Source organism: Ylistrum balloti, unplaced genomic scaffold, assembly GCF_031769215.1.
Source record: "Ylistrum balloti isolate Yb309-2 unplaced genomic scaffold, AGI_CSIRO_Ybal_v1 Utg370158, whole genome shotgun sequence".
Taxonomy (NCBI): Eukaryota; Metazoa; Mollusca; class Bivalvia; order Pectinida; family Pectinidae; genus Ylistrum; species Ylistrum balloti.
This window is the reverse complement of record NW_026782155.1, coordinates 270,898-298,892: the sequence shown is the minus strand read 5'-3', so window position 1 is coordinate 298,892 and position 27,995 is coordinate 270,898. Positions and strand designations below refer to the sequence as shown.

At 34.4% G+C, this 27,995-nt stretch overlaps 2 protein-coding genes across 2 annotated transcripts in view; one reads left to right on the top strand and one right to left on the bottom strand.

Moving 5' to 3' along the window:
• LOC132550932 (uncharacterized) overlaps positions 1–14,636 on the top strand; it is a 30,277-nt gene extending 15,641 nt beyond the window's left edge. Inside the window, exons 11-31 of the mRNA XM_060215034.1 lie at positions 360–609; positions 1,151–1,243; positions 1,807–1,930; positions 2,406–2,482; positions 3,095–3,206; positions 4,064–4,156; positions 4,502–4,585; positions 5,453–5,522; positions 6,657–6,733; positions 7,103–7,227; positions 7,748–7,866; positions 8,980–9,044; positions 9,787–9,831; positions 10,295–10,442; positions 10,849–11,018; positions 11,232–11,314; positions 11,639–11,705; positions 12,437–12,607; positions 12,941–13,207; positions 13,812–13,997; positions 14,221–14,636. Of these exons, the coding sequence (XP_060071017.1) occupies positions 360–609; positions 1,151–1,243; positions 1,807–1,930; positions 2,406–2,482; positions 3,095–3,206; positions 4,064–4,156; positions 4,502–4,585; positions 5,453–5,522; positions 6,657–6,733; positions 7,103–7,227; positions 7,748–7,866; positions 8,980–9,044; positions 9,787–9,831; positions 10,295–10,442; positions 10,849–11,018; positions 11,232–11,314; positions 11,639–11,705; positions 12,437–12,607; positions 12,941–13,207; positions 13,812–13,997; positions 14,221–14,448 (2,654 nt within the window). The 3' untranslated portion in view covers positions 14,449–14,636. The remainder of the gene's footprint in view (positions 1–359; positions 610–1,150; positions 1,244–1,806; positions 1,931–2,405; positions 2,483–3,094; positions 3,207–4,063; positions 4,157–4,501; positions 4,586–5,452; positions 5,523–6,656; positions 6,734–7,102; positions 7,228–7,747; positions 7,867–8,979; positions 9,045–9,786; positions 9,832–10,294; positions 10,443–10,848; positions 11,019–11,231; positions 11,315–11,638; positions 11,706–12,436; positions 12,608–12,940; positions 13,208–13,811; positions 13,998–14,220) is intronic.
• A 2,114-nt stretch (positions 14,637–16,750) lies between these two features.
• Positions 16,751–27,154, bottom strand: LOC132550920 (uncharacterized). Its single transcript, XM_060215022.1, has 6 exons — positions 27,098–27,154; positions 26,196–26,382; positions 25,202–25,349; positions 21,689–21,834; positions 20,302–20,481; positions 16,751–18,922 (listed from the first exon to the last, which is right to left on the bottom strand). Exons 2-6 carry the CDS (start codon positions 26,380–26,382, stop codon positions 18,741–18,743), a joined length of 843 nt encoding a protein of 280 aa, XP_060071005.1. The 5' UTR covers positions 27,098–27,154; the 3' UTR covers positions 16,751–18,740.
• Positions 27,155–27,995: the final 841 nt, after the last annotated feature.

Genomic DNA, 27,995 nt, shown 5'->3' with positions numbered 1-27,995 from the left:
CCCCTTCCTTTTTTGGGCAATATATATTTCCACAAGAATAAGGGGCCTTATCTGCTTTAAAATAGGATATCTATTATATGTTGATTCCAAAATCTTCAGTGACAAAAGTGTTTGTTTCTTGTCGATTAAACAGTCAGATCTTTACACTGTTAAGTGCACATTTTAAACATATCCAATCTTCTTGTTAATGCAAAAATATTAAAAAACAAGAAAACAAGACAGGCCAATTCAGTCTTTTAATTTCTGTAGAATTTTGCTCTTATTTTATTATAATCTCTCTCCTTTTATTGCTATCTTGATCAGTTTTCTTTCTCTTTAGAATAAAAATTGAGGAAAAAAATATTCTTTACTTGTTTTAGTTCCACATGCTTCTGCCAGCAAATCTAGGAAGTCTCAAGGTGGTAACTCCAAAAATGGCCGTGCTACAGCTCAAAGCCAAACAAACCGCCCTTTTACACGCAGTCAAGAAAAGGATGTACGAACTGTGAGACGACACGTTCACGACCGCTTCAGCCACATGAAACCACAGAAGATCAGGATTGATGGTTTCAAGCTTGGTGACGAGACAACCTATGGACCCTATGCCTGGCAGATCACTGCTCCTCTGAAGTCAGTTTATACATTCTTTTTTTATTTGTGTTATTTTGATACAAAATATTGTAGCTTTATTTGGAGTAGCTGATTATTTGGAATTTTTTTTTTTTTTGTACTTAAAATCATAATTCACACCTTTCCACATCAGAGATGTTGAGGATTACAAAACCTTTCTTCAACCTCATTCTGGCATTATGCATTTATTTGTTACTATAATATATATTCTGCAGAAACTCTGAGGAGTCCATGCTTTGCTGCTTACTCCAAATCAGGGGGATGAGATTATCATTAGCCAACAGAATTTCATTAATTTGTTATTGTACTAAACAGCAATCTTAATTTGGTGGGCTTATTACCAGACATGGGCTTATTGCAGATCAAATCAATGATGGATTCTGATACTACTCTGGAAAGTCGCATGGAATTTCATATCATTTCAATATGTTTTATAAGATTCTAGATTAATTTTTCAAGGATTTAAAATGTTTGTAAAGTGATAAATGTTATTTGTACATTGACATTTATGATATTAATATAAATTGTTTATTTTTTCAAGGTCCTACCTACAACAGAAACTAGCTGGTCACCATATGCATGCAGAGCTGTTTGATTCCTGTTACTGTGTCATCATACTTTTACTATTGGAAAGGTATGAGATACAAACATACAGATGACCTATCTTAACAAATTTGTATTTGAATCCTGCTGATGCAGCAAATCCACATCCAACTTGCTTCTTTGACATTACTCCCTATGTGCTTTTGAGATTTTTTCAAAATCTCAGTCTGAGACCCTAAATACATAATAGGTGACTCAACTTGCAGAATTTTATTTAGTACCATTGTTAAAGCACATAGCTAGAAGAGAGAAAAACACACTCCCTGACAGGAATCGAACCTAGGTTTCTGGGGCGATAATCCACAGCTCTGTCAGCTGAGCCAAAGAAGCATTCTCCATCAGCTGAGTGGTCTATACATATATATATGTTGTACAATGACTTTTAAATTTTGATCGTATATCTCAAAAGCACAACATAATGACATCTTAAAGAAATTAGAACGAAATATCAGATCATGGATATTTTAATGTCTAAATGTGAAAAAAATTGTATTTTTAGATATAAATATATATATATAGTAAAAATAAATATATCAGGAAGTTTAAATGAAATACAATGTTATATAAGTTTTCTGTTTCTTTCTTCGTCCATAGAGATTCATTTGAGAGTGGATTAGAGGTAGAAATTTTCCGTCTGTTACATGGCACTGCTGGGCGATTGTATTATCTGATGGAACAAAACAAGAGTCTGCGCTTCTTCCTCAAAGGCTTTGGCAGTGTAAGTTATGAGATTGTCAAAAATAATTACTATAAACAGTTCCAAAGTAATTACTATATACATTATATTGTTTCCTGCAATAAGCCCAATGTGAGATGTTGAAATATAGCATTTGTAGGTGATTTTGTTAAAACAGATGTAAATATGGACTGGCTTATTACTAGACATTTGCTTTATATTATTAGAAAAATGAGATCCATTGCAGGTTGATTGGTCAAAAAAAATCATTAGATCACGTTTTTGCTCATCTGGCAGAAAATCTTTCAGATTTAAGATTTTTGTGTAAATATACATGTCATTGTTCCTTTTTAAGTGTGAAAAAAAATTTATCTCAATACCAAATTAATTTTTTTTCTACTTGTTTAATAATAAGAATTAAACAAGAAAAAGGTTATTAATTTAGGAATTGAGGGAATGGTTAAATGATATATATGTTACTTTTGCCATAACACCCATTGTACAATATCATTTACAGGCAAAGGAAACAAGCATTCTGAAGGAACAGATGGCTAAGTATAGTGAAGCAGTGGTCAATCTTTTGGACAGTGACCTGTGAGTATGTCATGGTTAGACAAAATGATTGGTCAACTATCTGAACAGTTAACTATAAGTATGTCAAGGTCAGACAAAATGATTGGTCAACTGTCTGGACAGTGACCAGTAAGTATATCAAGGTCAGATAAAATGATTGTTCAGCTGTCTAACAGTGACCTGTAAGTATGTTAAGGTCAGACAAAATGATTGGTCAGCTGTCTGTACAATGACCTAAAAGTATTTTAAGGTCAGATAAATTGAGTGTTCAATCTGTTAGACCACAAACTGTTTGTATGTGAAGGTCAAATAAAGTGATTGGTCAACTTTCTGGACCATGACCTGTAAATAGGACAAGGTCAGATAAAGAGAGTGTTCAAACTGTTGGACATATGACAGTTATAAGGCAGTCTGATACTGTAAGTGGACTCAACTCTTAAGGTGACTTAACTCTGTGTGATATATTACATTATGTTTTATATCACAATTTATTTAATATCACAATTTTATTTGATAACTTTTACAGAATAACTAAATGAATGTATTTCTATCGAACCTTTTTACATCTATAGAAACTAATCACACCTGAATTTAGTGACCATTAGTCTGATAAATCTGTGTTATCTTACATAGGAATGTCCGTAGTACTGACCAGATCACCGCTGGCAAAGTTATTTCCTCCCAGGTAGATGACTTGATGCCTGGATCTGTGATACCCTTTGGATCAGGCCATCATATACAAACGGTTTGTATACTCACTTTTGAATATTTAGATATAATTACCAAGTGAATGTATACGAAGGTCTACAACAGAATCTTCATCATACAGTACATGGCGAGCATATATACAGTATATTGTAACTAAATACTTCAAATCATCCTGTTTACAATTGAAACAATCTATTTCAGTCACAAAGATATAGTGGGCAGGTACTTGTAAAAATGCAGTACCATCTTGTACTGGTTTGTTGTCATTCTGCTGATTATTGTTTTTAACAACATATAAGCTGTGTACCTGACTGACGAGGGAAAAGATTGCTATTTATAATCAGGAAAACACAGTATCACTCTTCTCTGGATACTGAGAATCCCAGGAGAAATTATAAGATGAGTTTTCTGAATCAACTAATCTGAGCAATCATTACGTCTTCTATTTATGAAGAGTAGAGGTAGGCTTATGGCATTAGGGTCAACATTCACATCAGCGTTACTAGCCAGGTTAAAGTTTTATTGCAATTTATGAATTGCTCTCTAATATACCATTAGATACTTGTATATGTTCTAAGATGTAGATATTTGGTATGAGCGTTACGTTTTGAGATGTGTGACTCATTTAAAAGGGAAATGTAGAGGCATTTTTCATCAAAAAGTGGAATTTAGACATGTTTTTGGACTTAAACTTTTTCTTTGTTATCAATTTAGTTTTCTGCCATTCATCAACCTAAATACTGTATTTTTTTTATTTTTTTCTTCTTTTCCAGAGTCATTCTTTAAAATCTATATATTTAGGATAATGCTAATTTTCTTATAGAGGCCCTGGATATTGTAGATCTTGTTTTTCTCTGATTACATGTACAGTGTAATTGCATTGTTCCTCTTCAGAGCATGAAGACATTGAAGAACCTAAACTGGTACTGTTTAACGTTACTGATCCAAATAGTTGAAGACACCCTGCCACAAGCACCTATATTTAAGGTACTGTAAAAATGTTAACTTTACTTACAATGTATCCACATATTTCTGTCATACATTGAATTATATCATCAATGATCAAGAAAGAAAGTTGATTTATAGGACCATAAATGACATTGATAACATTTTCATCATGACATCATACATGTAATTCTAACCAGGTGAGGGATGGTGACAGTACACTGTCAACATACCTGTTCCATATAAAGGATCACATTATTAGTAATTGATAAAAGTAAATATAAGCATTGAACTACTTTCATTTGGCATTCATGGGCTTATGAATGCCAACAAGACAAAGTCAAATTGATCAGGAAGTGCTAATAAATAAATGTGAAATGTTTTTAGGAGTTTGTTTTGAAGATGCAAGTGACATTTCCAGAGCGAGCACCACGTCCCATTACCAGACTTCGACAGAGAAGTGACCCAGTGGTATGACAAATCTTTGTCACTAAAGTCAATCTATAAATCCAATGTCAGGAGAAATTTTTATCCTACACTGCCACAAATAATTTAAGTTCAGGAAAGTTAAAAGCACCAACACCAGAATTATCGGACAACTATATGAACCATGTCCTTAAAGTGACTATATGGTTAGATATTCATTCAATAACTGATAAAAAAAACATTACAACATATTCATATCTCTTGAAAATTGTGTACTTTCTATTAACTATTACATTATAAAGTTTGCCTAACCATTTTAAAAACAGTGTCAAAAAAATTAAAATAAAATAGAAGCAACCCATCACTAAATCATATCATTATCATTTGGAGTGTGTAAACAATACAATTCTAGATTCAGACTACAGTGTAACAATCATTCATTTCACTCTGTCACACTTATAGCATGAAACAAGAGGTCATTCAACAAAAGTAAGAATTGAAACATGGCTGGCAAATTCAGTTTTGACCAATTACATAATTATACATAGTAAGAAATCATATCAAAACGGCAGGTTAAAATGAGACTCTGCAGGGTAGTGTGATGAACTTGGCTATCTCCAATCAAAACAGGGATGGGTGGTAGACACAAGAGAGTGTCGACTAGTGTTAGCTTGACACTGATAATCTTTACGAATTTCTCTCAGAGAGTGTTATAATTTTGTGAAGTGTCTAATTTTAAGTATTACAATGCTTGCCGGAAATCAAACGTATCGGGAAAAATAATGAAATCTAACCATTTAGTCCCTTTAAAAGAAAAGGGCTTTATTGTTCCAACACATTGGTTTTTCTTGAGCCATAGTTCTGATATTAGTAAGGATTTTTAGATCAGATTATATTTCTGTTTTGTAATAGGGAAGTGACATGGATCTCCAGGTAGACCACGGCATGGAGAACGATCACATCAAAAACCACGAACGTTATGGTATGTGTACTTGTAGCTGTGAAAAGTTCAGCTAAGTTTTCATTGGGGATCGCAGAACTGAAGCAGTTGCTGTAGCCATTTGATTTTATCTTGTCAATTCAACATAGATCAACCCTTTCCAAGATAGCTACTTGTATACTGACAATAAAACTGAAACTCTGGCCTTATTTCAATGGCTCACATTTTTCTCTCTGCTAAATTTTCCAACCCATTGATAAGTTATTTTTTCCAATGTGAGATTTTTTGACACATATACTGAATATCAGTATATTTTGTGTTATGGGTATGACTTTAAATCTTTACCTAATTTTTTTATCTTTGGTGTGCCATGATATAATTGTTTCTTTTTGATCCAGGTACAAAATATTTCAGAAATATCTTTATGGAATACCTGTACATGTTAATCATTATTAATTAAAGTAAATCCTGACATGGTGGAAGAAAACATGCTTTTGTTATTAGGGCTCAACATGGAAGATGCAGGTGATCCATTGTAATCTGGTTGTCTGTCTATGTTTTAGTAAAATATCTCAAGATCTGTTCATTCAATTGCACTCAAACTTTACATTGGGTCCTGAGGACAAAGGTCAAGGTCACTCTTATAAAAGAAAAGCAGTTTCTGCAAAATATCTTTGTTTCTGTTTGGATGAATACACTCAGACTTCCTTCATTCGTTTCCTTTCGTTCTCAATAGTTTGTCACGATTAGAAGTCAGAGGTTAATGTAAAACTAGCTCAGAGTCTGACACAATGCAAGGACCCTCCTGTCTTTTGTCTGTACTTGAGTGTTTAGATTTGTCTATGCCTGTGCCATTTTATCCAAACTGTTGCATCCTGTTATATAATGTCCCATACCATTCAATCTTAGATTTAATTTATTGTCCTGATGTCTCCGTTTCTGAAAAGATCTTGATCAACCTTTATGCAGAAGTCAAACATGACAAACGTACTTCGTGTGAATTTTTGTTTCAGGGTTCAAAGGTCAAGTTCTCCATTACTATTTATAGAAATTTATCAGAGATTGATGTATAAACTTAAAATTATTCAAATTTGAGCATTGACATCTGACAAATGTTTGACATAAAACATTACCTGTTGATTATATGTTTCTATTTTCTTATCTTATTTTTCAAAGTGATCGACGTGCAGACATGTATGGCTAGGGACAACTCAGCATCTAAACAGATTGCAAGGGAAGCAGTCCTTCTCCGGGTCAGTATGAGAAACTAAATGAATGGTACATTCTGGTTTACTTAGGATTGTAATGCTGCAATTTGTATCAAATGGTTTGACCTTTGACTGTACCTTGTATTGTAGTTGATATATCACATCCTAGAGAAAAGCATGATATTGATATCTTAATGTTAACTGGAAAATCATAATTTGATTATACCAATTTATATGTCCGTGAAATAATAAACAAATTAAATACACCTGAACACTAGTGGATATTGTGACTACTCTTTATCCAAGAAATCAAGTGTCAAAGAAATTGTACTTTTATGAAAAATTATTAAAGTAGATATCTCAGTACACATGGGAACCATTTGACCACGAAACTTCTGTCTTGTTTATCTTCAGTATTTAGTGGATACTCACGTCGATATTGTGTGGCATGACTTCCTGTTGGATATTGCCACAGGTGAACATTTTCCTCCCAATCCGTACCCTCTACTTGTCAGCATTCTACGTCAGTGTGCCATGAGGTAAACAACAAAAACCTTCACTTCTATGTCTTGTCTCTCATGTCATTGTTTTTTTTTTATAAATTTTTATCACTTTTCTTGTTGTCCACCTTGACCCCATTCTTCAAATGACCAAAGTTGTTGTGAAGATGTTCAAACCAACCATTTTATCATTCCACTTTTTACTTAAACTTTCCTGTTTAGCATTCATCATGTTAATCTTACACTGAAACATTCGCACTCTGTGGTCTCTCTTTTAATACCCACTTCTTTCAGTGACCACTCTCTTCATACGTCCAAGTTATTCTACTCATCAACATTTTTAACGATAATTCATCCTCTCTCACAACCCCTCTCAAGACCAAACAAGAGATGACTTAATTCTTATTGGAGATTGAAAAAAGTAGTGTCATTTCCTTCTTACCAGCAACCATGTAACTAACTTCATCCTTTTTCAGCAATAGAAACCACTGAATCTTTTACTGTCCCTTTGTTTCTATCATGACGTGTAGCACTCAGCTGTATCTTAACTTTTCCCCAGAATGGATTTATGGTTCGAGAGGTCAAATGCCATCATGGAACGGATGTGGAGTGTCGAGAACATGCAGCTTGAGGACCCAGACAATTACATTTACCACATTCCTGGGGTGGATGGACATGGTCAGTATATTCCTAAGGTCAAGGTCACTTTGGGTCACTGAAGAAAAACCATGACATGAAAGATGGCAATCAAACTTAGTACACTGATTCTCTTTCTGGTGATGATCTTCAGAGTCAAAGGTCAAATGTCAAGATAATCAGAGTCAAAGGTCAAATGTCAAGATCATCAGAGTCAAATATCAAATATCAAGGTCATTTGCATGAAAAATGAGAAAATGAATTTAATCACAGTCATGTATTTTCTAACTTTATATGATTAATTTGGACTTTTTTGTAGATTAATTAAATATGAACTGGTAATAATCAATATTAGACTGAATTTGCTTTACAGTTGCACTTCACAAAGTCAGTGATCCCATGTGTCTGTTGAAATATATATCTTTTAGCCATCATCATTTGACGACAGACTTTTCTAATTGTCCTTGATTGTTCTTTCATGAAAAGTACTTGAACTTCATACATTTAGGTTTTCCTTTATCCATAGTTTTGCACATTTAATTTGAAAACTGTATGGAAAATAAAGAAGGCCAGCCGGTGGCCATCTTGGATTTCAACAATTAACATTAATTAGCATCACTGACCAGATGAATCCAAGAATGATGAAACAGCTGTATCATGGTAATTTATTGTATGGCTCTTCTGTATTTAATTCTAAATTTGTTTTAAAAGTTGCTTAATTCACTTGTGCATCTTTTGAACAATTTTTTTAATGCTATTTATCAAGAATCATGAACCTTGTTAAGCTATATATGTATGTTCCCATAATCAGTTTCAGCAAAAAGACTGACAGGTGGTCAGTTTGGATTCTGACAGTTGAATTACCAATACAATGGTATTTAAGAGGACTGAATGGATCATTCCAAAATTTCACTCAGAGACTTCTCTCAGACACTTGTGATATCAATCATGTTTTGAGACTGCACGATCATGTACACAAAATGGCCTTTGTACCTGTACAGATGAACTATAGAGGGAAAACTTTTTAAAATTATGGTTCCTGAAACAGATGAAACTCTTCATGAAAATGTAATTTAAACATTATTAACAAATATTTAGTTAATCTGCAGCAATTTTTATCAATATTTTGAAAGATCGTCCATTTTTTACTTTTAGGTACACCAAGCGCATTAGCTGTTCTGGATACAGGAGCATACGTACCTCTCACAGAGACCCTCAAGGTAGGTCAAACAGGGATATGTAACAAGAGAAATGATTGGCTAAAAATATACCATGGCTGATTGATAGGCAGGAATGTCCTTTTTCAGCTCTACTGTTCCCTGACTATTTAAGGCTGTGTACCCGAAGAGTGGTGTCATTTGGTCAGTTTATGTTGCAAAGGTAGCACTCCATAGTAAAGAAGGCAAGTGACTTTTGCTAAATGGACAAAATTGCTGAAAGAGCAGTGATGCAATATTTGCATAAGAAAGGTTTAGCACCTAAGGATATGGTAGCAACACTAGAGAATGGTGCCCCTTCATATGCTACAGTGAAAATGTGGGTGACAGAATTGATAATGATGCCATACATCCAGTGGAGGACTTTCTATACGGTCGAGAAAAGGACTTCTTTAAAAGTGGCATTGAGACCCTTAAACATCATGGGCAAAAGTGTATAGACACTGAATGGGATTATGTTGAAAAATAATGCAATATGGCCACCAAAAGTCAAAGTCTTAAATATGAGGCTCACATCTTATCAATCAGCCCTCGTATATTGATAAGATAAATTACAGCTGTATAAACGTATAATTAGTTGGGGCTGTGGTAACATTCAGACATCTGGAAATTTTATGCCAAGTTTGATAAATTCTAGTACACATTGTTCCATCATGACAAACTGCTATTTCATTTCAAAGATTGAAGAGTTAAATGATAGCAGTTATAACTCCACTGAGATCTCAACTTACATTGTATTTTACAGCTGTTTGAGCAACAAAGCTATATACAGAGAAAGGGTGCTTATCGAGTAAGTTCAAGTTTCTTACTATCTTTTATATACCATATGTATCCTGCATCAGGGAGGGAGGGGGAACATATTGCTTCTTATATATTTCATAAAGTATGAGGGTGGGCTTATTTCAAGACAACTTAAGATCAGTTTATTAGGATGAGCTTTCTATCAGGGAAGGGCTTATGATAGCTGGATAAATATGATACTTGAGTATGTGGAATGTGTTCTTAATTTGAAAGTCTGGTAAGGATATTTATTTATATTTTTGTTTTATTTATTTATTTATTTGTTAAGTTGAAAGGTTATATACATGATATCTATTACCTGCTAATTAAGCAGCATTGTAGATCAATTAGATACTGACATCTTGGTAAACATCTTAGTGAAAAAGGATAAGAAATAAAAACCTTTTAACATCCCATGAAAATAAAGACAGATTAGATTGGCAACTTGTCTTACATTATATGTCTTTCTTCAGGTAGCGATCTGTATGGCAATGTGTGGTCCTAGCATACTGTATGGGAAAATGCAGCCGTACCTGAATGAAATTGAACTACATGAGCACATCTATATCCAGGGGCCACCTGGGTGCCAAGGGGAGGCAATCCAGTTGTTTGCTCTTATTGGTAAATGTCATACTTATTTTGAGTGAACCTGCTGGAATTGCATACATTATTGCTAACAATTGTACTTAAAAACAAACACTTTTTGGGTTTATTTTCTCTGTTTGGAATACAGGTTTAGACTTATTTTGCTGTATATGTTATCAATGAAGTATTGTTTGAATTATACTGACATGAATTTTACAGGTGCAAATTATAAAGGTGTGAATTATACAGGTTTAAAAATAAAAGGTCAGTGTTTTGTATAAAGGATACAAATATTCTTTGTCACCCAGCTGAGATTTTATTGTACTCAGAGACCTAGATACAATATCTGATTTTCTCCAAAGTCATGGTCTCAGAATTAGTACATCAGTCCAATAAATATTTGTTCAATGATATACAAATTCACATGTATTTCCGTCTACAGTTCATAACCATCTGAGTGACCTTATCAGACAAGAAGAAATTCCAGTTATGGGTGCATATTTTGGTGATGGTCAGACCCGCTGGACATGGGAAGACATTATGACAAAGAAAAATGGCTTCATCGCTGAGTGTGTCGCAATCTGCTCCAGCAAGGAGACTATATTTATGAAAGTATACACCTACTTCATTCCTTTTTTCTGAAGAATGCAACTGTAGCACTGTGTTAATTTTTGAACTTCACGTGTTCATTATGATCTCAAATTAATACACACAGCAGAAACTATTCAAATCTTGCTTTCATATGACTGTGAAAAAGTTATGTATCCATCTTTTACAGATACTATAGACTTAAAAAAATTTCTGTATCCATTATTATTTTTGTAGGCCTATGTTTTTCTGGACCAGTGGCGTTATGTACCTGTACGAAAATACTTCCTTTTTCATTTCCTCACAGACGACGATGTTGAGTAAGCTTGAGTTTCTTTTCCCTAAAAATAAACAATTTCATGGTACATATGTATGTGTATTCCTCCAATTTCTAATTCTATTGAATATGTTTGAAGAATTTAATAATACTGGATATTTGAATCCCCAATTCAGTGATATTTGAAGGTCCCCTTTTTTTCCAATAGAAGAATATTTAGATTGATAATATTCAAATTCATCCAATTTGCATATTAAAAAGATGTTGGAATTGTGATGACATAAAATGATACCTACAATACACTGTTTCTGTGATACTGAAAAACTTACATAAATGACTGATTAACTGATGTTTTTATTTTATTTAGAGCTGAAGTGTTTTACCCTGACAACCCAGTGGCATTTTACCAGTCCATATTTTTATCTCAGGACCGAGTAAGTGGCATCATTTTATCAGTCTATATTTCTATCTCAGGACCAAGTAAGTGGCATCATTTTATCAATCCATGTTTCTATCTCAGGACCGAGTAAGTGGCATCATTTTATCAGTCTATATTTCTATCTCAGGACCGAGTAAGTGGCATCATTTTATCAATTCATGTTTCTATCTCAGGACCGAGTAAGTGGCATCATTTTATCAGTCCATATTTCTATCTCAGGATGGAGTAAGTGGCATCATTTTATCAATCCATGTTTCTAACTTAGGACCGAGTAAGTGGCATCATTTTATCAGTCCATGTTTATTTATTATTTTTTTATATGAGCCAGCTTATGAAGTTCTCAACAGGTTTAGTCAAGATTGACATACGATCAAATTTTGGGGTCATGGATCAAAGATGAAAGATCAAAGGCCATACTTGACCACATTGGAAGTCCTTGATTGGGTACAATATATCCCATGATCCTGTCAACAAATTCACACCAAAGTATCAGAACATTGAATTCTGTACTAGTCATAATTACATTTTAGTAGTCATTGGTAACAATCAAAGTGTCAAAGGTCAAACTTGACCGCTTTGGGAATAAATACTTGTGGCATTGCCATCTGGATGATACCTACAAGATGATGCCAATTGGGGGGTATCTATTTCCTAATGACAGAGGGGCCTGGTATATCTAGCCATGACCTTGATTACTGTTTAGTTTCCATATATTTTCTTTTTTAGGCAGCTTTTCACTATCAAAATGGTGGCCCGAAAAATGGTGGGGACCCTATGAATGGAGCTAACACACGAACTGCTCACCAGTTTCTCAACAGAATGCTCGGAGATGCCAAACTTCACTATGATTGGTTGACAGTTCATCGCGGTCTCCTTCTCAGGGATCTCCTCAACCAGGTAGTGTCAAAGTTTAATGTAACCCCCAACTTTTTTTATCTCTAATGTACCCTTTCTTAAGGTGTCTCCTTCAAAACAAATGTGGATATTCTAAAATTGATAAAAGTGATAATATTTTGAATTTGAAATGTCAAAAGCAGAAATGAAAAGTTTAATCTTTGAATTAATTTCAACTTGTATGAAGAAGGTGAAAGGTCATAATATTTGTTTCAGGTCAGTTTAACCATATTATTTGTTACATGTTGGGAACCAATCATATTATTTGTTACATATTTGAATCAATCATAAGTTTGGTTACATATCAGAACAAATCTTATTGTTTGTTACTTAAAGGACCAGAATCACATAACAGAGAGCTGGCGTATGTTGCACAGTATGGCTGCCCAGATAGAGTATGTCACGTTCATGGTTGAGACACTTCAAGACCTCATCCAACTTATGATGGAGTTCATAGGCCATAACCAGGAGCGATTTCGTAACCGTCAACCTCCACCACCATCACAGCAACCCAGTCGGGGTTCAAAGGGCACCAAGAAGTCACAGCGCAGTCAGGTGACCCCACTGACAGCTGCTTCCCTCAGTTCTACTGAGGAATTAGAGGTAAAGTGATGTACTTACACGCTTATATGACTCAGATAGGTGGCAGAGGAAAGAACTGCTGTATCTCACTGCATGTCATAAGAGGTAACTAATTCAACAGATGACACACTTGTCTTTTATCAAGAAGGACATGGTTTGATTCATGTATGATAAGGATATGACTTACAAAAAATGGGTTATAATTGTTGTTATGTGTTGTGAATAATTATTTTTTCGGACATTTTTATTGTTTTCATGCAAAAACGTTAGTACCACTCTATTTCAGTGTATAGCCCTTATGCTAAAAACAAACTAGACAATGAAGGACAAGTTGTTCAAATAAATGACCTTTACCCATTTCAAAGGTCAAATGGAGGTCAGATGTGTTAAATGTTTAAACAACCTCTTCAATATCCATAACAAGAATCTAGGAAAATATAAGCTTACAAATCATAATTACGCTGATTCTGTGAAAGAATAGACATTGAAGTTTGTTTGGATGAATGACCTAGACGAATATACAAAGAAAGTTCTTCAGCATAACCAAAATACCATCAGAAATATTTAGCCAAGTTATATTTCATATCTGCAAGTGTTAATTCCTACTTGGTGTCTATGTTTACAGGGCCCTATCAACGAGGCCCAGCTAGGACGGATGATAATGGTTTTCCAACAAAAGCTTACCGACGTATGCAAAGCTCGAATTACTATGGCTGGCTCGGAGATTGCTAACTTTCTGGATTCCAAACTCAGGACGGCCATAGAGGAAGATCCTTACTTAGATAACTCCTATCTTGCCTATGAGGATCAGGTACTTTTTTAAATATATATTTTTTTTTCATTTCCAAGTGAGACTGCCCAGATGTAATCCTATATCCTATTAGAGATCAAAAAAACTTGTTTCCAATGAAAGGAAATGATCATCAAAGGTAGATTTATAAAACACTAATTTGTATATAGGTACAATTTACATAATATTTATTAATTTTTTCAGTTTTCATCAGAACATTTTCATTATTATTTCTGTTTTACAGACGCTCTTCAGATTGGAGGAGATAAAGCACATGCTACGACTCCTCCAGGACAGCATTGCTAATGACGTCCATGAGGCCAGTCCTATTGCTGTGGCAGTGATGGAAAAGATTGAACTACCAGATATGGATGAGTTGCGCCCCAGTTCTGTAGCGTCTATGACCTTAAATGACCCCAACATGTACAGACGAAGCCTTGCACCTCAGGCCATGAACACGATTCTGGAGTGAAAAATGGTTTAGTTCTTTCTTTCGCTTAATCTGAGTATTTTATTTTACGATTTTTAGTGAGGACTCTGTATAATAAAAGTATCCATGGCCTTTCCCGGACATATTTCACTGATCTTCATCAACAGAGGGACGTTGTACCTCCACCCTACTGCTTAGAATTATTTTTATTAAAAGGTCATACATCGAATTCTCATTAAAGACACAGAAATCTAAGAGTTGTCAGAAGTTGTCCCCATTTCCTGTGATGGTGTCCTATGATTAATTTTTAGGGAGTTGGGGTCTGTAATAACACAATGGTGCTATATGTGATCTATTAGATTGAAATCACAAATTGTTAAATGTATTGATGATAGTTTTGTTTTATATGATCACCTGTATAATCTTTTATCAGCTGTCATTGTCTTGATATGAACTCTTGCTAACTGTGATTACGTTATTATCTACTTATTTCAGTTTTTTTTTTTTTATTTTTACATGTTAATTGACAGAAAATTATCATTTTTTCATTCTTGAATATATAAGAACAAGAATGTTTGCAGATAAAGTTTTAATCTATATCTTAGTTGGTTAAGTTTATCAGAATTCTACCAAGTTTAGTTACCAGTGTATATATAGACACATTTTACATAGATCATGTGATAGTCTATTTATAGTTACACATCATATATGGAGTTTGACATGAGATATTTGCTGTCGGGTGAAAGTTTTTTCTACATCTGTGTTCCCATTTCTTCCTTCCATGACTCTCTAACTTCTTTAGAGGTTTTTTTTTTTTAATTTCTAGCTCTTTAGTTCAGGGCTAGGATAAAAAACTCTCTTCGGTTTAGGGCTAGGATAAAAACTCTCTGCAGATCAGGGCTAGGGGAAAAACCCTCATCAGTTCAAGACTGTGGTGAAACCCTTCTTCCATTAAGGGCTAAGGTTTTGGTCGTTGAGGCATGTCAGGTCTGGCACATAATTCTGTGATCAATTGCATAGATAGGTATACATACAGGGTACAATATATCATGTAAATTAAAATGAAAGAAACTGTTTTGAAAAATTTTTGTTTCTTGGCTTCTGTGAATCAAATGAAGTGAGGTTGTTGTCTTGATGGATCATACAGCCTAACATGGGGGAAAATTTATAAAAATTTCTGAACATACTTTGAAAGACACTGGGGCCTGTAACAATGTTTCTTGGGGATAAGGACATGTATGGTAACGGGCCCCTCTGAGTACAGGTTCTCCAAACTTTTTTTTTTCCTTTATTTTTAATTTCATGTTGAATTTTTTATCTATTATTAAGATATTGTATATAACAATAAAATCAATTTTGTGATTTTATGATGTTTTTGCAATCTCAGATTTAAAGCTTTTTTGTTACGTTATACAGAAGAAATAAATGGACATTAAAAATCTAAAAAAGAGTACCTTGTCAATCTTCACACAGCAGTTTTGATATATTTATATAAATTTCAGCAACAAACTTGTCCAAATTCTTCTGACATTCTATGAAATTATCACTCTGAAGTCAATAAACTTCAATAGAATGTAAGAATAATTCTCAACATCCTTCTATCTTTACCTTTCAGAACTATTCTTTTCTGCATTTCCCGACGTCCATACTGCAGATTTAGTGATATTTCAGAGTTATTGCCCCTTTGGTAATTCTGGTAACTTCAACCAACAAAGAGAATATGATTGTATATTTACATATCTTCAGAATACCAAACTTATTATCTGACAAGTACATTTGTTGGCATGAAGTGATCACCTTAAAAATGCTTTAAATCGCAGGAAATATATGACAAATTAGAAGGACAGAACATTACTAAGCGTTATCTTGTTTGCAGAATATTCTATTGCCTCATAGCATGTCTACTGCTTCCCAACCTTAAAGTATTTAATTGGTAAATAAATGGGAAAATTTAAGAATATAAACAAACCTGAGATTTCTAGACCATTTTCTTTCATATTGTTGCTAAAAACCTCATGTACAAGAAAATGAAAATATTGGAAGGGAAACGAATCCATTCAATATAAGTGCTCTTTTCAAAGACATTGTCTAGAAATCACACCAGCACCTAAGATTTTTTCATATGATGATAAAAACAACCAAACCAGCACATGGTGAAAATTAAATATCTTTTTTATTTCACCAGATATACTTATATAAAATATAACAAGCTGTTTTTATTCTTAATCAGTTGTCATGAAAATAGAATTTGTACATGGCTGGAATGTTTGTTGTTTTCAAGTTTCCTTGATAACAGAGAATGTAAAATAAAACATTCAAGATATTGAAGTCACATAACAAGCTATATAGTACAATGTTGATCTTTCAACAAAAGATGCTTTGAGCTTAAATATTTCAAATTTTTAATTTATGACTGTTTATATGTCAATAAAACAAGCGTTTAGCTTGAATCCCAAAAAATATATATGCACTTTTATTTAACCTTAATTCTAAGCAACAGTTGTCATATTAATGTTGTTATATCATTACAGATGTCCTTTGAGAACTTCGGATTGTTGTCGATTTATCTTATCATAAATTCCTACAATTATGTAAATCATATCGTGTCAACAAACACATTCTTTAAATATGAATGACAACTATATACAACAACTGTTGTCATGGCAACAAAGACAACCATATGAATGAAAACAACAAGAAATCTATATTGTCATTTCAACAAAAACATCGTCAGAGTTGGAATTCCTACAACTTTAAACAACAACGGTCATGCCAACCAGATATCTTTACAGAAAATATTCAAATAAGTATAAATGATTATCAATATATATATATATTTGTGTTTATAGCAAATACAGGAGATTCTTGGATATATACTAATTACTTATCTGATAAATATCCGACTAATCCATAACTCGATTTATTAAACAGGTCCTAATTTTGTTAAAAACAAAAATACGAAATAGAATTTATATGGCCAAGCATACACATAAACATGTATTTATACATACACAATTACCTACAACAAATCCCTGAATTTCTTCATACAATATCTTACACTATTAAAATGGTCCCATTAACTGGAAGTCAACTTCAAATCTTACATCAGACATTAGTATGCACTTTTCCATACAGAGACTTGAAACAATTTAGTACAATATATGGACAAACATTCACCACAGTTTCACTATGTCCTTCAATCATAGAACAAAATTTGAAAATATCATCTGAACTCTTGTTTCAAAAGCACCAAGATGTGTCTCAGAAAAACACTTAACCCCTGAGGGAAAGTAATTCCTAAAGGCTTTGCAAAGGCATTCAATTGAAAGTCATTTTTTGCAATATATCAAAGGTGTGGGTCAACACTCTAGAAATGAGTGAGTAATTTAGATGATTTTAAAGTCTAAATGAGGATGACTGGCAAGTATTGACAGACTGTGCAAGTCCTATAGCTCTTATACTCGAGCCGTTATCAACATGGCAATGAAAATAAACAGTTTTATGTCATGAAAAACATAAGAACCTTGATGAACACTGTACGTTGTAAATAACAGTAATTTTATATTTCTGACATAGACTGACTGAAATGTGAAAAACATTAAAAAACAATAGGCTAGTCTCCTGAGTTATTCAGAAATAATATCTTAACAACATGTAAGTAAGCAATTTCAGTACAACATTCTTCATTAGAAATTTAATCCTATATATACATATACACTAGTAATGCACTTTTTGCCATAAAACATTGCACCAACTATTAATGCCTTTTTTCTCTGTTTTGATTTTAAGATAGCTGTAGCCAATTAAAAATTGATCTTATCGTTATCTATAATAACCTTTTCTCTATAATTAATCTCTGTATGTAATTAATCACATTCAAAACATCAACACCATACTACAACAGATGCATGCATACACTGTAAAAATCTATACTGTATATTGAAGTGTTAATTTTAATCTATTTTACTTTATATCAGAAACATTAACAAGCATTTTATTTTTATTGATAGCCCCATACCAAATTATGCAATAATGACAACTGTGAAGAAATTTTGAAAGCATTAAACTGTATTCAACTTAGCAAGATCTCTTTCCAATACAAGTCTGACATCTTCCTTAACCCCAACTTCATGACGTAGTGTTACCACCTATCATCAAACCATACCTGTATTTATAATTATTTATGAATACAAATTCTCATAGAGATATATGAAGCCTTTATTACTATTTTTTGTTATCAAAAATTTCAAAGTTCTCTGCTCTTTTAGGTTAAATACAGTAAAATTACCAAAACCACATGATTCCATCACAGTTTGTCATTGATAAATGAACCTCTAGTAGTATGCTGCTGTTATACTGAGCTTTTTAACTGAATCAAGGAGTTCCTTTTCTTTGAGTAAGGAAGACATGTCCACTTGCTTGAATCCAGTCACTCCAAAAGTTTCTAGTTTCTTCAGCCAATCCTTTTTACTAGTAATGTCTAACAGTGCTTGGGTTATCTGCCCTTTGAGATCATCTGGAATAAAGATTTAGCAGAACATTTCTTACATCATTTACCAATCTTTATCACAATATTTTGCACCATTAGACTTATTTTCTGTTGATTTTATAAATTACACAAATACAATGTAGTTGAGTCTGTTTGTTTTATAACAAGTCATACCTGTTGTGACGAAATCAGGGTCATGTGAATGTTTGTTAATTGATTTAGCTAGATTTAAAAGAATTTCCAGGAAGGAAATATCATATTTTTGTGTAAATGGTAAATGGGAGTGTAGAATTTTGATAAGAACATTAGTACGATAGATGATTTTGTAGTGTTTTCTTCAAAAGCATCTCATGAAATCCTAACTTGTGCAGAATATCCCTTTAATGTACTATCATATATTTCATTAAAGTGACCAAAAAGAATGAAGGAGGGAACAATTTGAAAGTAATACATGAATAGAAATTTTAAAATAAAATGATGGCTGAATAATCATTTTTTGTGGGATTTTAATTCTTGCTGATTTCGAGGTTAAGCTCTAACCCCACAAAATTCATATATCCACAATTCATTTTAGCTGTTAAGAATTTGACATAAAAATGTTAGTACAATATAATTTATGATACAATATACATGTATCCACAATATCAAGTTTCCATTAAAAAACCACAAAATTCTACCCCAGTAAAAATATTCCATTTCACAGTGTATATAAGCCATAATACAATCATCAATATACCCTAGAGACCTTATCAAATACACCAGATCTATCCTTCAATAAGTCCTGGGGTCAAACTGCAAACCAATTCTCAAAGTCAGAGCTAAATGTCAGACAAAGGAATATCATTCTTTTTTACATTTAGAAATATAAATAGTTATTAAAACAGGCGATCTTACACCTTGTAATGAACAAGTTGATTTATGAAAATTCATAAAATTTTAAAAAATGTTATGTCCGATGAAGTTTCGAACTATTTCTTTTTTTAATTTTGGCGTCAGTCATCAGGGAAAAATCAACATAACATCAATGTCAGGTAAACACAGATTGAACAACAAAACTGTTCAAGTTTCAATAGTATTATTTTCAACTGATGTTGCAGGATAAATAGAATACATGGTCAGTGTCTTAAAATATAAGCTGTATATTGGCTCGGGATGGAAAGAAAAAATATAGTTGATACTATAAGACACTGACCATATATTCTCTCTCTCTCTCTATATATATATATATATATATATATATATATATATATGTATATATTGAATTTGAAATTAAGATGTATATTGCCTGATAAATAGCTGTTGAATTTCTACTGATCAAAGTAATGAAAATAACACAAACACAAAGAAACAGTTGCTGAACCAGTGATCCAGGCTACCAATGAATAAACATTTGAGAAACAACTCACCTGGAAGGCGTGAGTTGAGGACAACTGGGTAGATGGGAAGAGGTCCAAAAGACTTGAGCACAGTAATTTTTTCATGATGCTGTGGATTCTGTTTGAGGTAATTGTATAAGACCGTCGAGTCCACTGCTGCTGACTCAGCTGTCTTGTTCAGTACCATCTGTATGGAGTTTAGGTGGGAGCCTGCCAAAACATATACCTGTATATAGGTAAACTTAAACACTTAAAATCTAAATTGTTTAAGTGACTGTATCTATAAATAGTAATCAGGTAAGAACCTGGAGTACACTAAATACACTATACCCCGGTACCTTTCAATGTGGCTACCTGTATGTATAGAATACAAATACGAATTTCTTGTCATAACTACCTGTCTAGAAGGACCAGATGAGAACCTTGAAAACACAGTTTATGATTATATCTTCTAAAGACACTACCTCTCTAAAGCAACCAGGTGAGAACACTGACACACAGAATACCAGTACCGTATACTTGCTGAAGATAAACTTGTCTAAATTAACCACATGAGATTAAGAAATACACAACATATCTATACTGTATACCAAGGTCAATGTCAGATCTTGTAACAACTAGAATATCTATGTTGTATACCAATCCAAGAAATTACCTGTCTAAAGCAACCAGATCAGATCGCAGAACAACTAAAATCTCTGTATACCTTCCCAAGAAATTACCTGTCTAAAGCAACCAGATCAGATCCTGGAAGAACCAGAAAATCTGTATACCTTCCCAAGAAATTACCTGTCTAAAGCAACCAGATCAGATCCTGGAACAAACAGATTATCTATATTGTTTATCTACCCAAGAAACTACCTATCTAAAGTGGCAAATTGAGATCATGGAACACACAACATCTATACTGTACATCTATTCTAAAAGGACCACACAAGAGAACCTGGAAACGACCATTTTTCTATATACCTTCCTAAGGCACTAACTGTCTAAAACAATCAGACAAGAAAATGAAATACATAGAACATTGATATACCTACCCACGGAAATCTACCTGTCAGTTTAGAACAGATGATTTTAATATGTGGATAATATGGAAGTCAATCATACATGTAAAGTGATAAAAAAAATAATTTAAAATAAAGTAGTCCCCAGTAGTAATGTGTTTGTACTTTATTTTCACTGTATACTTCTACAAATAGACAATAGATGTACACCAATTCTGGAAAAATCAAACAACTGTTTAATACAGTTTAATACTTTATTTTGTTCTATTGTATGTAATTCACAAGTATGCACCCTTGAATGATCTTTTATCGTCCTACATAATCATACCTTGTAAATTAAATGTCATTCTTGCCTGCTATATACATGGTCTGGATTTAACTACCGTTTGAATACAAATGGCAATCATTACCTGACTGTAAAACATTCCCAAAGAAACTTGAATTGAATCCCATCTTTTTGAGTTCTTGCAGCACAACAAGGCATCCACTGAGAGAGGTTTCGTCCACATAGGCAAAACTGTGTCCCCGCAAATCATGGACCTCTTTATAATCCCCACTGTTTAGATAGAAATCATTCAACCATAAATCTAGCTTATTTAGTTACATATTTACAATTCAAGTTACAGACTTCTAAGTGAAGAGAAATTTGAAATGGAACAATGTTATTATATTGAATTTAAATTTGAGGGTACAAGTTACCTTACTAGCCTCAAGCTACCTGTAGTTGGAATTTAACCTTTGAATATGATGATTCTAGTGAGTTATAGGGTCAATAGTTGTAAAGGGAAAGTGGTGGCTAGTGATAGAGAGCTAGAGGTTGCTACAGACAGAGAATCAAAGGGCACTACAGACAGAGGGCGAGAGGTTGCTAATGATCGAGAGCAATAGGTTGCCAGTGATAGAAAGCAAAAGGTCGCTAGAGACAGACGTTGAGAGGGCACTAGTGATAGAGAACAAAAGGTCGCCTGTGACAGAGCAAGAGGTTGCTAGAAACAGAGGGTGCTAGGGATATCATTAGTTGAAAAGAGAAATAGGTAGCCAGTGAGAGAAAAATGTCACTAGCTACAGAGAGATAGAGGTAGCTAGTGATTGGTAGTGAGAGGTCTCTAGTTATAGAATGTGAGGTGGCTAGTTATAGAGTGTGAGGTGGCTACTTATAGAGTGTGAGGTGACTAGTTATAGAGTGTGAGGTGGCTTGTTATAGAGTGTGAGGTGGCTAGTTATAGAGTGAGATGTGGCTAGTTATAGAGTGTGAGGTGGCTAGTTATAGAGTGAGATGTGGCTAGTTAGAGAATGTGAGGTGGCTAGTTATAGAGTGTGAGGTGGCTACTTATAGAGTGTGAGGTGGCTAGTTAAAGAGTGTGAGGTGGCTAGTTATAGAGTGTGAGGTGGCTAGTTAAAGAGTGTGAGGTGGCTAGTTAAAGAGTGTGAGGTGGCTAGTTAAAGAGTGTGAGGTGGCTAGTTAAAGAGTGTGAGGTGGCTAGTTAAAGAGTGTGAGGTGGCTAGTTAAAGAGTGTGAGGTGGCTAGTTAAAGAGTGTGAGGTGGCTAGTTAAAGAGTGTGAGGTGGCTAGTTATAGAGTGTGAGGTGGCTAGTTATAGAGTGTGAGGTGGCTAGTTATAGAGTGTGAGGTGGCTAGTTAAAGAGTGTGAGGTGGCTAGTTATAGAGTGTGAGGTGGCTAGTTATAGAGTGTGAGGTGGCTAGTTAAAGAGTGTGAGGTGGCTAGTTATAGAGTGTGAGGTGGCTAGTTAAAGAGTGTGAGGTGGCTAGTTATAAAGAGTGAGGTGGCTAGTTATAGAGTGTGAGGTGGCTAGTTAAAGAGTGTGAGGTGGCTAGTTATAAAGAGTGTGAGGTGGCTAGTTAAAGAGTGTGAGGTGGCTAGTTATAGAGTGAGATGTGGCTAGTTAGAGAATGTGAGGTGGCTAGTTATAGAGTGTGAGGTGGCTACTTATAGAGTGTGAGGTGGCTAGTTATAAAGAGTGTGAGGTGGCTAGTTATAAAGAGTGTGAGGTGGCTAGTTAAAGAGTGTGAGGTGGCTAGTTATAAAGAGTGTGAGGTGGCTAGTTATAAAGAGTGAGGTGGCTAGTTATAGAGTGAGATGTGGCTAGTTATAGAGTGTGAGGTGGCTAGTTAAAGAGTGTGAGGTGGCTAGTTATAAAGAGTGTGAGGTGGCTAGTTATAAAGAGTGTGAGGTGGCTAGTTAAAGAGTGTGAGGTGGCTAGTTATAAAGAGTGTGAGGTGGCTAGTTATAAAGAGTGAGGTGGCTAGTTATAGAGTGTGAGGTGGCTAGTTATAGAGTGTGAGGTGGCTAGTTAAAGAGTGTGAGGTGGCTAGTTATAAAGAGTGTGAGGTGGCTAGTTATAAAGAGTGTGAGGTGGCTAGTTATAAAGAGTGTGAGGTGGCTAGTTATAAAGAGTGTGAGGTGGCTAGTTAAAGAGTGTGAGGTGGCTAGTTATAAAGAGTGTGAGGTGGCTAGTTATAAAGAGTGAGGTGGCTAGTTATAGAGTGTGAGGTGGCTAGTTATAGAGTGTGAGGTGGCTAGTTATAAAGAGTGTGAGGTGGCTAGTTATAAAGAGTGTGAGGTGGCTAGTTATAAAGAGTGTGAGGTGGCTAGTTAAAGAGTGTGAGGTGGCTAGTTATAAAGAGTGTGAGGTGGCTAGTTATAAAGAGTGAGGTGGCTAGTTATAGAGTGTGAGGTGGCTAGTTATAGAGTGTGAGGTGGCTAGTTAAAGAGTGTGAGGTGGCTAGTTATAAAGAGTGAGGTGGCTAGTTATAAAGAGTGTGAGGTGGCTAGTTATAAAGAGTGAGGTGGCTAGTTAAAGAGTGTGAGGTGGCTAGTTATAGAGTGTGAGGTGGCTAGTTATAGAGTGTGAGGTGGCTACTTATAGAGTGTGAGGTGGCTAGTTATAGAGTGTGAGGTGGCTAGTTATAGAGTGTGAGGTGGCTAGTTAAAGAGTGTGAGGTGGCTAGTTATAAAGAGTGAGGTGGCTAGTTATAGAGTGAGATGTGGCTAGTTATAGAGTGTGAGGTGGCTAGTTATAGAATGAGATGTGGCTAGTTAGAGAATGTGAGGTGGCTAGTTATAGAGTGTGAGGTGGCTAGTTATAAAGTGTGAGGTGGCTAGTTAAAGAGTGTGAGGTGGCTAGTTAAAGAGTGTGAGGTGGCTAGTTATAGAGTGAGATGTGGCTAGTTAGAGAATGTGAGGTGGCTAGTTATAGAGTGTGAGGTGGCTACTTATAGAGTGTGAGGTGGCTAGTTAAAGAGTGTGAGGTGGCTAGTTAAAGAGTGTGAGGTGGCTAGTTAAAGAGTGTGAGGTGGCTAGTTAAAGAGTGTGAGGTGGCTAGTTAAAGAGTGTGAGGTGGCTAGTTATAGAGTGAGAGGTGGCTAGTTAAAGAGTGTGAGGTGGCTAGTTATAAAGAGTGAGGTGGCTAGTTATAGAGTGTGAGGTGGCTAGTTATAGAGTGTGAGGTGGCTAGTTATAGAGTGTGAGGTGGCTAGTTATAAAGAGTGAGGTGGCTAGTTATAAAGAGTGAGGTGGCTAGTTATAGAGTGTGAGTTGGCTAGTGATAGAGAATGAGTGGTCACTATTTACACAGAGAGTGTAAGTAGTTGCTTTTTGTAGAGACAGATGTCACTGGTTACAGAGAGAGAAAGGTCACTAATATTCAATAATTATTGAGAGCTAGAGATGGTAAGCTGTAGAGAGCAGGATGCACTAGGGTTTTGTAAAGAGGGAGAGATTGTTAGTTGTGGAGAGCAACCATTCCCTAATTTGAGCCTCAGCAATAGAAAACTACTTTTTTTCTATTCCCTGTATTCCATCTCATTACAGCTGTAATTTATAATCTAAATAAGTTATCACTCTGATCACATTTCTTGTCAGAACATAGCAATATGGATGCAGAGATATATTCTATACTTACACGTCTCCTGTGTTGATGATCAGGTCAGAGAAATAGACCGCATTACCTTGGCCTTTAGAATGAACATGCAGTGGGGCTGCACCACACAACTCAACACATGAATTCTTCTTATGCTGCAGTGGTAGAAATGTTTCACTGCTCATAAAGCCTGTGATGACACAACAAACAGCATCAGTTGTGTACAAACTTTATTTTATTTGTCAACAAGCAAATATCTTGAAACAAGACCCAACACATCTGCCACTGTTTCATTAGAATGTAAACAAACACTATTTCATTGTCCTATATAAATATCCCCACCTCTTTAATTCAGTAAGAATGTATATGTTGGTCCCCTGGACTTATTTGAGCACCTGTATATTAAAAAGGATACACATGGTGAAACAGGAGAGAGAGAGTCATTCTACAGTTCAAGTTATCAGGTAGCCATAAACAATGCCTATAGATGTAAACTGTTAACACATATATGTAAATATATGTAAAAACATTTTGTTAAAAGTCAGTTTTCATGAAACCCTTTCCCATCTCCATTTAAGATTCTTCACGAAAGGTTGTTTTGATTTTTGTTTAAAAATTAATTGTATTTTCTATATATTTTTGTGAAGATTTGAAGCGCAAAAGCCTAGAACAATATAACATTAGATTGTTTAACCTAGATTCAAACTATATATGTAATCCTGTAGGTTGAAGCCTCACAACAAATTTAAAGTCATTATCTCTGAACATAGGGTAAAACATAGTCTGGAAATCTGCCAATTTCAACAATATTCTAAGTGCAAAGGGCAATAACTCCACCAAAATGTAGATTTTTTTTTTTTTTTTTTATTCTAACTTGATCTGTAACCAATAGTTTAAAGCCACACAGCTGATTTACAATCCTTATCTTCAAGCAGAAATGCAGCAAAATATTTTGGGACATATGGAAGTACCAGGTTACCCAATGTCCTCCCCCATCCCTAATTCATGGCAGGTGTAGAAAAACAAATATTATTACCTATGTCGACCTCATCCGCTGTGAAGGGGTCAGTGCGGTCTCTTGGAGGACCAGTCCACCTTGATTCATAAATGAGGTAAGCTTCCCTACCTAACGCTTCTTCCAGGTATTGCATTACTGTCTCAAATAATTGAACAGGCACACCTGGGGACAGGTAGGTAATCAGTCGTAGTTTTTTCTCTGACATCTGTAGAAAGATTGCAGTTTTATAAAGAAGTGATAGTATTTTCAAAGATTAACTTATGAAATCCATGGCAGCTGCCAGTATAGCTAAGTTTTTTGTCAGTATTATTTAATTTACACCATGCATACGTCAGCATAAAATCACACTGGGATGAAATACTACCATATATACTGTTTGTACTCTATAAGTATTACATATATACATGTACTGTATGTATATATGTTATATATCACTGATACATATCAGTTGCGGCTGCCAGGCTATTTACCTATGTCTTACTATTCGTATTAATTTCAACACTTGAAATCTGATAACATTTCCATCAAGACTTTACATTTACCCAGTATTTTTTTAATGGATACACAAACTATTTCCCCGATAAGTGAAATCCCTGAGGTGTGACCGTTTTACTACATGACTTGTCAACTGTGAAAGAAGAATATCTTTCCGTCCTCAATTCCAATTTACAAGTACAAAACACAATTAAACCATGCTGCTTATGTAGATAAAATTCCTCATTTTACACAATTCAGACAATACTGTGCATGTCTATATCAATTCAGTGACTTATATCGTTATACACTAACCAGGTACAAAAATTACATAATTTTAATTGCAACAAACAACCACGAAATGCCAGTTAAATTAAATCCAAAGTTATTTAAATATAGATGCATATATCAAATAACAAGAAAGAGAAATGTAGCAAAATTCTAACCTTGATTCTACTTCGACTCTTCCTGGGTCACTTCCTCAACCAGAAAGCGTATCGAAGCAGCGGCGAAAATGAAAGTAGGGCTGGTTGTTGATACTATTTAACAAAATGATACGGAAAGCTTTATTTGTAATATTTTTTATTTTGTATATTTCTAAATGCCATCTTTAATATATATATATATATAAATTATATATCTTTTATGAGGTAATTATGTACGTAAAAAATTAATATTTTGCACATTTTATTTCATATTGTTTTCTCTGTGTTTCGTTTTAATTTAAATATCATTCTTTAGTTTTTACTGCGATTGCGCATCTCATTTACTTCCGGATGCAAAATTGATCTGCCCGCGAATATTCGAAACCAAATGCAGTTAAGTATTAGACAACAATGAATTATCTGTTGAGGACCGTGGTAATGTTTTTACTACAACGCTATGCTATTTCCAAATTAATGTTATGCCTAATTTTATACAACTAGGCAATATGGTGTCTAATGTTTTCCCTAGAATCTTCGCTGGCTATTACCAAGTCGTTATATTTTTCGCCAGTTTAATTTTCAAGACTTCGTGACATAAATCAGGTCATAGTTTTACTGTTTGACTGCACATGAAAGATCTTCTGTATTGAACGCAAGAGTATATACTACAGGCAGGAATTGAAGACGTAGCATAACAATTCCCGCAATTGTCTACAATGTTAATATTTATCTGCTTTATTATTTCGGAATCCTTGGACACGTCAGAAGAGCCCACATACACAGATCAGGATCAGCTCTAGCTAGTTAGTATGCCTGAACTCATTTGGCAATGAAATATTTAAAATGGAAAAATGAAAGGTCCTCTTGGAAAAGCGAAGATATCAGATGGATATCTTGATTTGCAGTTTAGAGAATATAT

Excerpts from the sequence above, each read along its gene's own strand:
- LOC132550920 (XM_060215022.1), bottom strand. The coding sequence starts at position 26,382 with ATGTCAGAGAAAAAACTACGACTGATTACCTACCTGTCCCCAGGTGTG. Across the intron at positions 21,835-25,201 it reads ATCATCAACACAGGAGACGT|TGGGGATTATAAAGAGGTCC; the intron begins GTAAGTATAGAA and ends CTATCTAAACAG. Across the intron at positions 18,923-20,301 it reads CCTCAACTCACGCCTTCCAG|ATGATCTCAAAGGGCAGATA; the intron begins GTGAGTTGTTTC and ends TCTTTATTCCAG.